This window comes from Juglans regia, chromosome 15 (assembly GCF_001411555.2).
Source record: "Juglans regia cultivar Chandler chromosome 15, Walnut 2.0, whole genome shotgun sequence".
NCBI classification, from domain to species: Eukaryota; Viridiplantae; Streptophyta; class Magnoliopsida; order Fagales; family Juglandaceae; genus Juglans; species Juglans regia.
This window is the reverse complement of record NC_049915.1, coordinates 17,673,296-17,685,491: the sequence shown is the minus strand read 5'-3', so window position 1 is coordinate 17,685,491 and position 12,196 is coordinate 17,673,296. Positions and strand designations below refer to the sequence as shown.

Genomic DNA, 12,196 nt, shown 5'->3' with positions numbered 1-12,196 from the left:
AAATTAAAATATCAATTATTTTTTATGTTTAATTTGTTTTTAAAAATGAAATGAGATGAGTTGAAATTAAAATTAAAAGTTAAATAAAATATTATTAGAATATATTTTTTAATATTATTTTTATTTTTAGATTTAAAAAAATTAAATTACTTATTTTATTTTATTAAAAATTTTAAAAAAATTATGAAAACAAACTAGAAATGTTGTTGATATGAAAAGTGTCCACTTGAACAGTGTGCTGGATGTATTAAAAAGATAGTTTTATTTTATATTTTTAGATCATATTAATTGCTTTTTAAAAATAAAAAATAAAAATACAAAAAAATAATAATAATAAAAAAAAAGGTGGGTGAATTCATGGGCTGAGATGAAATCTAAAGCCTAGGTGGGTTTTGTAGAAATGTTGGGAATTGAGGGCCGAGAAGGAATATCCAATAAAAGAAAGAACATCAACTTGGGAATTGGGCTTAAGAGGGACCCACCACTAGAAGACGCAGTATTATTACTACCGGAGGTAGTCGGAGACATGCACTAGAAGACAAGACACCATACTTTATTCCTTCCGAAATACCCTATAATTTAATTCATTGTATTTGTCAAAGTTCCTACCTAGCTTTCTCAGAATATATGCTAAGGTTACAGCTATTTTTAATTCTATTTTTTTCACATCAATAATATCATATAGAGTAAATGTTACGTACAAGTTCTAAATAGATAAGTTCTACACAGACATTTTGTAAAAATATGAGTCCTACTGACAAAAAAACAAAACAAAAAAAATGAAGATTTTTTTGATACTTTTTCAGAGTGGGATCTACTTTTTTTTTTATATATATAAAAGCTATGAATCATGACTTGTCTATTTAGAATATGTACGTCTCAGTTGGTCACTTGCATTTTAAAACAGTACAGCATGCATGAGGTCATACTGCATAAAGAAAATCAAGCATTTGTGACAGATTATTTACAACAATAATTACTATTTGTGATGAAAACAAACTAATTTTGGTAAGAAATAGTTATTATCACAGAAAATAGCTGGTCACAAATAAACAATTTTCTTGTAATACCTCCACAAATGTGACAAGATTTTAATGGTGGAATCAACCAACCAACCTCCCAAAAAACAGTATTATTGATGTAATCAGAGCTATTTTTTCTCAATTTGAGTCTGAAAGCTGGAGCAGGACATATAAGCTTTTATGCATGCATGAATGGTTGATGTATAAACATCTTTCAATGATTTGATTGAGGGTATCAAGTGAGAGAGAAAGATAGACACGTAAAATGAATATTACAACATTTCATATATATTTCTCTCGCTTGAAACTTCCAAATTTAGAAAAGAGTCTAGTGAGATTTTTCAATATGGATTGTTAATTACGATATAAAATAAATAATAAAATCTACTTATTCCTATTAACTTAATGTTTTTGGGACAACTGGTGATTTCATGTGATATATTGAGTTTAAACCTTGATTCTACACTTCACCAAATTAATTGAATATTTAATGAGTTTGGCCTACTTATTGAGAGAGAGTCTAGCTATATGACATAAGAGATCAATGTATTATAGATATAAATAATAACATCTACTTCTTCTCATTAGTTTAACATTTTGGGACAAATGATGATTTTATATGGTATCAGAGTTATATGTGAGTTCAAATTTTAATTTTACACTCTATCTCAATTAATTAAATATTTTACATGTTTAACCTATTTGTTAACTGAGTGTATGATCCAAACGTAATGAAAGTATTAATATATAAAATAAATAATAGAATTTAAGGTGACGATCATTTATGGCCCCCCGGGGGGGTGTTTACATGTGAACAAAACTGTGAAGCTCCAAATCAGGCAGGTTTGGATGGAATATATAATGTACCATAAAGTCAAGCTTTCACGTACTAATCACTTCAACAAATGACCCCACAAGAAGAGATAATGGAGAATTGTAAAAGCTGATAGACGAGACGAGACAGAGGGAATAGAACTGCATGCATGGCTAGCTAGGAGATGATATGTACAGAAAATGACCCCTCATTCATGACAGTTGATGATCACGATTCACATGATCTCCTCACCACCAAGAGCAGCTTTAGCAAAAGAAGTATATATGTACAGACATCATGCATGGAACTTAATCGATCGAAGAAGACAAACCGAAAAAACAGAAAAAACAAAAACTTGTAGAGATCATAATTTTCTTTTAGAGAAATGCTTTAGCCACAAAGAAATCCTATAAAAATAAATTCACAAATTGACATGAGTTGATGTGGTACGTGGAATTGTAAAACTACATTCATTATAAAGTCAATCTAACAGCGTATCCTATAAAGTCATGTCAGTTTATTTATTTGTTTTTGTAGTATTTCTTTGTGGCTGTAACACTTCTTCTTTCTTAATTTATGGCTCGCTAACTGTACCTATACATCAGTGCATTTTCCCTAATTTTCTTACCATGGGAATACTAAAACAAATTAGCCATTAATAACTCAAACTAGTCATGTTCTTTGCTGCGCCAGTCAGGCCTCCCTAACGTGAACTCCAAGCTTGGATTCTTGAGGCCTAAACTTGAACCTCTGGACTTTATTGATTGAGCAAAATCACATACCTGCAATGAGTTTAGAAACTTACACCACTTATTTTTAGGTCTCAAGTGCATAAATAAAGGAAAAAAAAAACAACCAGCGATCAATCAGTACTAGTATTAATGAAATTCAACCAACTTTAAGTACTTGTTCATGGGTTTTTAATTTATACGCATATATAATTGATCAAACTGGAGGAGTTTTCAGAGTTTTCAAAGGTATGATCTCGGCTTGCTTCAGATCCCTACCTGATCAAATTGGTCTCCAGATCTTTGTTGAGATGATGGATATATTTCAGGTCTTAGTAATCTATCCGGATTCCTTGAACTGGCTGCTTGCACCCATGAGCCTGATCTACTGTAACAATTTCATAGGAAACCAGTTATTCTTCAAATATTTTGTCCATGGCCAAAAACCGAATTATTACCACTTTTTGAGTAATGTTAAATATAGTCTTAGAGTCTGCACATTCCCTTTAAAAAAAAGTGAATAAGTACTATAGGATCCACTGAAAAAACCAATTTTTTAAATGTGGGTCTACTATTTTTCAAAGGTAATGCACGAGATTTGCATATTCTAAGACTGTATCTAACACTATTTTTCGATAAAAGCCATTCATACTCCTCACGCTAATAGAAAAGTTTACACATTAATGTACACTGCAAAGTAAGGCAATAATATAATTACTTCAACATGTGCTTAGTTATTGTTTGCTTGCTAACTGGTAGTCAAATATAACATTAGAGAAAGAAATTGATATAACCATTAAAACAAGCAAATTAGTTTATAATTATTTTGATATTTGAGTTAGAATGGTACTGAGAAAACAAAAACCAGAAGAAAGAGGTGATAGAAATATTATGAGAAATGATTGTGAGCTAGAAAGAATTAAAACAGCTAGCTAACATTACCATTATCAACTAATCAATTTCAAAAAGTTATTCAGCAAGAACATGAATGAATTGATGTATTAATGTCTATCCTTTCAAACTACTGCAAAGATGAACCCATTATGCCCTCAAAATCAAGAATGATGAAGTGGGAAGTATTCAAGTAGTTTCATGTTTCAAACGAGGTGTACTATCATTACAAGGACACAGAAGAAAGTAACCAGTATATATACGCTAGTACTAGGTTCACAGGATGATTTTCCTAGCTACATGATCTTCAGATTTTACCATTAGGAATTAATTAATACGGGAGTACTCCTCAAATCTTTTCCCATGTTTTGAAGAATGAATTGAATTCATGAGACTCTAGGATGATGATCATCAACAGATAAATAAGTGCACAAAAGAAGATTATAAAACCTGAGAAATGTTCAGAATTTTAGTCTGATCTAGCATATGGTCGGATCAAATAGTATTTGAATTCCTTAAAATGTTCAAATATCATACTGATCACTCAGTGTGGTTTAGTAAACATTAAGGCTTGTTTGTTTTCACAAACCATCTCATTTAATTATTACAACTTTCTCAAATTTCTACACAAAATATAATAAATAATTACACTTTTTTAAATTTCAAAATAAAAATAATATTTTAATAATATTTTATTCAACTTTCATCTCATCTCATCTCATCTCATATGTGTAAACAAACGAAGCCGACTTAGATTCTTTTTCAAAAACATATAATACCAATGTTGCTTTCTAAAACACAAGCAGAATAAATCACATTAGAAGAAGAAAACATACTATATACATATATGGCATGAGTTCTACTACGTATCATAAGCTCCCATATTAAGGTCCTTGTTCAATATTGATCTTCAGTCAAATTCCTCATAAACATAGTCAAATCAGACGCTTAATTTAAATGAAGATCATGCTGATCTTCTGTAAACACACGACTGTAAATGAATATGTCATGATTATCCATGCATGCATGTCTTTATTACATTGAAGACGTTGATCTTTACTATCAGAGTAACCCTAGGTAGGTAGGTTCTTTTCATGATGAATTCACCGATCAGGCAATAGTACTGACAGAATTTCAGTTGGAGAGTACTCAATATCACTCGCTTTTTGTTTTCCATATCATCAATACTTGATATATATTGATTTTCATGTTATTGCACTCAAGACCTAAACGCCTTCTATATATGCAACCTATATTGAAAAAAAAAATTAAAACAATGAGCTAAACAAGAAAAAAGAAGCCCAAAAGGACACATAAAACTCACAACCTAAAGGAACTCCATATAAAGGATCCATGTCATGGATCCCCCGGATTGATAGAAACTCTCGGCATCGAGTCTAAACCAGCTTAATCTTTATGATAATGGACCTATCGAATTCATAAAATGTTGTTGAAATTGTAGTAACCTGGAAATTCAATCTTATATTATAGGCATGCATTTCTGTCTAGAATATGATCGCAACACTTTTTATGGACCTCAAGGAATCAACTTCCTACATTTTTAGTCGGAAAATGCTCCATCCAAAGATGAACCCACATAAATACATGATTTTTAGTTGGAAAATGCTTCTTGTTTTGCTTGACAATCTTCTCTCGTACGTATCTGCTCATTCATTTTTTATAGCCATGACTCACTCATCAGCAGTATCTCCACGTACCGGATTGCAATGTCGAAGGAATAAGATCCAAATCCCAAGGGATAGCCAGATTAAGACCATGTAAACTAATTCAAGAGGTCTAGCTATAACAATTGGTATAGCTTGATCAAGAACGCTTATGATTAAGAAACATTCTGCCTAAGCCACCATAAGATCCCCCACGATAAGTATTCTTCCCCACTTCATTCCTCAATAGAGATTCTCGAGGCTTTGATTCATAACCTTTACTTGACTATAGATTTGAGTATCATGATGAGATATCCTATAAATTATAGTAGCATTGTACCAAGCTTTGTCCATATATAATGAACACCAAAGTGATCAATGATAAACTTTATATATCTCGGTATATGAAACAACTTTTTTTGGTACATACCATGAAGATCATGTGCCATGCATTCATGCATCTCTCAAAAATATAAATCATCATCTACATGTGAGCGTCCATGGTCTTGTTACAAGGAACAAAGTGCGCTATTTTTGAGAAAAAGATATAAAAGAAAAAAACACATAGTTGTAGCTTTGTTTCTTTGTGTCACTGTTGATCCTTCCACAAAGTCAATGCTAACACACTACATGAAAAATGTTTATTCTAGATGAGATATTTGAGACGAAAATTACTTATTTGCAACTAATAATTTAGTCAAAAATAAATATTTTTCTTGTAGTGACTTTCTTTTAGCTAAAATGTAATATTTGACATTCAGCGCGCTTGTATTGTCCATTGATATACCTCAATTCTCAATGATTTAGAAAGAAGACTACTTTCATCATCAATAGAATAGAACTCCTTGACATGGGCATATCACACTAAAAAAGACAATAGGCTTATCGTCTTGACTAAGAAGGACACATATCAATTTCCAATACATTAGAGGCATTACATGATACTACCTCAAAATTTGGTAATACTAGAACAAGAACTGATTCAGACATGTCTTATAGATTAGGTGTACATGCACCTTGCTTTTCAGACCCTCAAAGCTAGCTCTTATGCATCTTTCTCAATCCACTAGAATATTCTTCAGTTTAAGCCGTGACTATTGATAGATGAGATTACAAAATTATTGTCGATTATTAAATAATAGAGAACTCCTATTGGAGGGAATATTTGCATCCCCTCTTCGGGGTTGGGCCTGGGCAAGACACTAAAGCCAATCTTAGCCCGATTCACTCCGCTCTTATGGGCCTAGAATCACCAACGGAACTCGAGGGGATAGACGGGACACGCCGACCCTAACACTTAGCAATTAAATATCTAAGCCGGCAATTGAACAAAGATCGCAGACAACCCTCCATTCCTTGATGATGGGGACGGAAGTGATAGCACTGGTCATCTACAATCGAGACACCATCATGGGAGCTACGCCGTATTAATGGCTCCACCTCATAAGCCACATCGCATTAAAGATCGCAGCCTAACAATTGTGAGTGTGACATTGACCCCTGACACAGGGTACAAAATGTTCCCTCGATACCTTGTATAAAAGTCAGACTCCAGGTACGAATAAGCTCTCTAGACATTTTAATTTTGAGATAAGTCTCCAAGAAAGGAAGAGTGATTTTGGCATCGAAGTTTCCTGGGACCACCACCGAGCCCCCTTTGTCTCTGTGTTGCAGGTAGCAGGATCCCAACTCGGGTTGCTGGAACTTGGCCCAGGTGTATGAAAATCATCAACACATATAAACTTCAGTTGGCTTTCATGGGATTACTTTGACATGTTGTATATAGTGGCAATATTATATATAGAGTATATCGATCAAGACTCTTGATTTAGATATGTCAAAAATATCAAATTCATATAAATACATTACGTAAACTCAAAATTGGCATTTCAAAGTCCGTTGATAAAATCATAGGATATAATATTATAAATAATATATTTTGTAATAAAGAGTTAAGTATCAAATACAAGGTTTGCCAATTCAACTTTTATAATTTCATACGTAATAAATAATTGTTTACCCATCAAACAATTCATAAACAACTTCGAACACATTTGAAGGTAAATATTGGATGGATTGTCAAAATAAATTGTAGTTTGGTGATAAAGTTTGAGTTTGATTCTTATCTACATAAAAATTAAACAAACAGTGCTTAAAACATTTAAAACTCTCTCAAATTTGATTTAATTATACCCTTAACCTCAATAATTATTCAACTAATTCTTTCACACTATATGAACTAATGTAGCTAGGACCTTTCTTGGTAATTACATTATAATGAAAAAGGGAAAATGGTAACTAGTTGGAGACAAAAATCTGGCATCAGGCACATATGTGTTGAAGATAATATCAAATCAAATTATTGATTTGATATTATTTTCAACATCCCCCTTTAAACTCAAGATTTAAACTCAAGGTGGAGAACTTTGAAATCTTGAGTTTAAGATTGAAAGTAGCTTTCATATTTATTAATTGATCGTCGATGAGATGATGTTGTTGTGATGAAGTGGCTGGCAACTAAAACATCAAATCTAAAGTTGTGGACAAGATTCCTTTGCTAATAGAGATGCTCCAAATGCATTGATTTGAGACGATACATAATTGAACGGCGACAACAATTTTGTGGAAGGTAAAGCTAGCGGAAGAATAAGTATTCCACAGGATCGAACCTAGCGTTAGCCAAAGGCTTTGATACTAGTGATATTATCGTCAACAATACGTATATCGAGTCGTATACGAATGTGTTAGAACCTAAAAATTATTTTATAAGCTTGTTAGCAAGACATCATGAGTGTTGAAGTACCTCAAGAACCAAAGACGTACAAATTGTAAGAGATCTTAGGCCTTGTTAGGACACTCAAACATTCTCAAGTATTCTAAGATATTTTCAAATATTTCCTTCCCAAACATCACTCAAAAAAAAAATATTTTTCAATTTCAAGTTTTTAACTTTTCATCTAATCATTACCTAATGGTTACAACTTTTCAAGACTTCCAAACAAAACACAAAAAATAATATAACTTTTTCAAATTTCAAAATAAAAATTATATTCAAACAATTTTTTAACTTTATAATATTTTCATTCAACTTTTCTCTCTCATTTTCCAAAATCCAATAAGACATCTTAACTCAAAAAATTTCAAAAACCATTTTCACTACTTTTCACATATATTCTCAAATACTCTAAGTGTCCAAACGAGTCCTTCGAATTCATGGCAAGAGATTTTTTCAGAATAACTAGTGGTACATGTACTTACAATTTTATTTACAAAACTCATTTTGTTAGTTTTCTTTTAAATTTTAAATTTTGAATTTTAAATTTTATATTTTCAATATATCAATAACTGATATATGGATAAGTAAGTTTTTTATAAGTTTTTTTTAAGTAACTTTAACATTTTCCTTCGTTTAAATGCTCATTGAAGTGGAGGAAAGTAATTAATATATATGCTTTTTTGGTCCGGCGATCTCTGATCTTTGGAGCTAACAAAGCAAGATTGGGCTATAATATATATATATATATATATATAGAGAGAGAGAGAGAGAGAGAGAGAGAGAGAGAGAGAGAGATTTAATAACGATTTAGACTTTGCATGCAAAAGTTAATTAAGAATGTACAAAGATGTTTATTAACTATACTACGTCCATTCGGATTAATACAGAATCAGATTGGTGCATGTGTTTGCAGAGTACTTATAATCTCCATACATAACTATTCATCGTGGATATATGGTTAGTATCTGATTAATAGAATAATATATGTTCTGAAGTGCAAGCTGGACAAAGTAACCAGGCTGAAGACGTCTTGCAAGTACTTTAGCTAAATGAAGAATTAATTAAACTGGTATATATATTAAAGGAAAAATCTTGATTGATGGATGTCATGAAAAAAAAAAAAAACCCTAAAATCGACAGTAATGTACTTAGCTGGGGATCATTTATAAATGTCAACAAGTAAAGGGGACAAGATTGAGATCAAGTCACAGAAGAATTTGCTGACTGCATAAAGAAAAGGTCTTGTACTAGTACTTTCCTAGTGGATATATATATATCAGAGAGAGTCGAGAGATGAGAACCTGGAAGGGTTACACCACAAATTAGAATGGTATCCCATTTCATGTTCCAAAACTGCATTTGAAGCTGATGATCTTCTTTGATTGAGGAGACAGTTCTCATTTTGATCATGTAAAGTTGGAGCTGTGCTCAAGAAATCTTCGTCTCCAGATCCATCTAATACAAGCCACAAACAAAATTCAGATCAAGATTGTAATGTCCATACACACACACACACACATACATATATATATATATATATATATATATATATATATGAATGATTCTATTATCAAGTCGATGCGTAGAGTATATCATCCACATCATTTAAATGATAAGATTGAGATTGTAAGATTTTAAATTTTAAAATTTATTTTTCAAATCAAATTATATCATATAAACAATGTATAGAGTAGAGGCCTTAAAATAGCAATACCTATACATATACATATATATATATATATATATATATATATAATTAAACAAGAATATATTTTTTTTTCTTAGGAGTTTTCATCTTTTTTATATTCACATTTTAATCACATGTATATATTTCTCCCTTAAATTATGTATTATTCTTGTAGATGCATGGATTCACATATATACACATGCAGCATGCAGCACACAGATGTACATACATGCATACATATAGAGGATTATTTAAACGCTTATATATATATGTATGGTGCATTAAATTATATAATGTGCATGATGTGTCTGAAACCATGCATGCATATGATCTGTAGAAATATAAAGCATAAAGTAAAAGGAGAGAATCTTCAATAATTCAAAACGTGTAGCGTAAATCATGGCATTAATAAGGGTAAAAAGAAACAAAGCTAAGGAGTATGAATTACCTGAGGAAGCAGCAGGTCTGTCAGTGTTCTTAACAGTGCGATACATCTGCCGAGGCAAATTATTAGAACATATATAATATATTATAAATAAATAATTACCAAATTATAAACCAACAGACAAAACAAAGATGGGATTAATGAAAGAAATCTACTGCTCAACTTGAAATATATTAATAATAAGATCCCAGTCAAAAAAATCAAATCAGATGCTTCGCTTTCTGGATTTTCTTGGTTTCTTTAATGGCCACGACGTTGATGTTTGGTAAGGTCAGTAATTGCTTCTATTATTGAGAAATGATGGCTACTTTTCTCTCTCTCACACTCTCTTTCTCTCTCTAAAAGTAGAAGTTGTCTTGTTTCATAAAGAACAGACTCAAAACTGTTCATTCATTCACTGCATTCATCGGCTCCTGTGCCATACGGATCATAGACAAAAGTCTTCACCGCACCCCACAGCCACAGGGACACAGAGGGCCCTTCAACAGGAGCGTGTTCTTTTGGTTTTCTGTGGTGTGTAAAAATGAGAGGGATGGAAGGAAGGAAGGAAGGAAGGTGAGTGTTATTTCAGCTGTACCTGTAAATGGCTCTTGACATGAGCAAGTGTAAGATCTTTCACATCCATTAGCTCTAAAACTGACTTTGGAGTAGCCCCTAATTAATAGCCAACAATACAACCAACGATCAAAGGAAAAGTCAAAGAAAGAAAAATCGATCTTAGAATAGTTGAGAGAGAGAGAGAGAGCAATACTTTCATGGCCACCAAGGAGCTCCACAGAATGAACAAAACGAGAATGAAGAGAACTTGTCCAACGCATTCTGGGAGCCCTCATATTCTTCCTACTTTGCAGCTTTGGCATAAATCTTGATGATCTCAAAAAGCTGTTTGAGAAATCCGAGGCTCCTGCAGCCCCAATATAGTGGTGTTGTGGGAATTGCATATACTGATGAAACTGTTGGGTTCTTAGAGTCTCCATGGTTATCCCATTATACCTTGAAATGGGTTCAGAACCCTCTATACCATAAGGCCTGATGGCAGCAGAAGAACGAGTAGAAGCATTAAAAGATGGATATGCAGCCATTTGGTTGAAACAAAACTTGCTGGAATGATCTAAAGTTGAGAACACCGGAATTCCTTTTATGGCTTTGATTCCCTCAGGAACATCAGGCACTGGAATCCCACGATTTCTATGCCTTGCTTGAAGTAGTACTTCTTCCCCACCAGTACTGTTACTGCTGATGAAGTTTCTTCTCCATTGACTCTCAGCCTCCAAAGCACTTTTAGGGTTAGATAGAGAGAATCCAGTCTCAGCTAACTGGGTACTGGCTCTGATGGAATTGTCGCTGTGAGATTTTAGCTTGTCATGATCATCTTTGCGCCAAACATCGAAGCTCAAATCTCCTTCATGCGCTGCAGTGCAAATTGAGGAAGGGGCGCTCTTTGGAGGGCTTATGTGCAGTGAAAGATCAGGAATCGGATGCAAATTAGAGGGTTCTTCAAGAATGTCTTTCCGGAACATTTTATCCTCAGAAGTGCTCTCAAATTTGGTGAGGTTCGAACTCAAAGTGCAACCTCCTTAGCTGAAATTAGAATTCGAGGGGAAAAAAACACACAAAAACACAAATCGCCGTAACTTTTGAGAGGAAAAACGAAAGTAGGGTAAAAAAAAAAGAATATCCGAGTGATCTGAAGCATAGAACTTATATGGATGCTAGGCAAAGGAAAACCTTTAGCTAAGATCAAAAAAAAAAGAAAGACGCGCTCGGAGGGGTAAGGAAAAGAAGAAGTTGTGGTGTAAGGACGGATAACTGGTAAAGGAAGACTTTTTCTGTTCTACAAGAAACAGACATCCTCAGTAGGAACTATAGAGAGAGAGAGAGAGAGAGAGAGAGAGAGAGAGATACGTGGTGTTGCAAATAAAAATGAAAATAAATGGAAAAGATCGAGAAAGGAGAACGATTTTGGTATGCGTTCTCACTACCTCGAGAGTATATATAGGAAAGTGACACTCCAACAGGCCCCTCTCTCTCTCTCTCTCTCGTTTTCTCCAAGTCAATACCCGCAAAACTACAAAATTCATTACGCAATTTGTTTTACTTCCCCGGAGACGACGGGATTAATAATAATAATAATAATAAAAAGATAGGCTGATCATCTACAACCGACAG

General features: G+C 33.0%; 1 protein-coding gene across 2 annotated transcripts; it reads right to left on the bottom strand.

The window, feature by feature from the left end:
* Nucleotides 1–2,360: 2,360 nt before the first annotated feature.
* On the bottom strand, nucleotides 2,361–11,925 carry LOC108993252 (transcription repressor KAN1-like). 2 transcript variants are annotated; one of them, XM_018968106.2, is made up of 6 exons: nucleotides 10,779–11,925; nucleotides 10,605–10,681; nucleotides 10,031–10,076; nucleotides 9,197–9,350; nucleotides 2,844–2,952; nucleotides 2,361–2,618 (listed from the first exon to the last, which is right to left on the bottom strand). In XM_018968106.2, exons 1-6 carry the CDS (start codon nucleotides 11,545–11,547, stop codon nucleotides 2,505–2,507), a joined length of 1,269 nt encoding a protein of 422 aa, XP_018823651.1. In that variant the 5' UTR covers nucleotides 11,548–11,925; the 3' UTR covers nucleotides 2,361–2,504. The 2 variants fall into 2 exon arrangements, with proteins under 2 accessions (XP_018823651.1, XP_018823652.1); XM_018968107.2 differs by having other exon boundaries at nucleotides 2,844–2,949.
* Nucleotides 11,926–12,196: the final 271 nt, after the last annotated feature.

Excerpts from the sequence above, each read along its gene's own strand:
- LOC108993252 (XM_018968106.2), bottom strand. The coding sequence starts at position 11,547 with ATGTTCCGGAAAGACATTCTTGAAGAACCCTCTAATTTGCATCCGATT. Across the intron at positions 10,077-10,604 it reads ATGTCAAGAGCCATTTACAG|ATGTATCGCACTGTTAAGAA; the intron begins GTACAGCTGAAA and ends TTGCCTCGGCAG. Across the intron at positions 2,619-2,843 it reads CTGGAGACCAATTTGATCAG|GTATGTGATTTTGCTCAATC; the intron begins GTAGGGATCTGA and ends AACTCATTGCAG.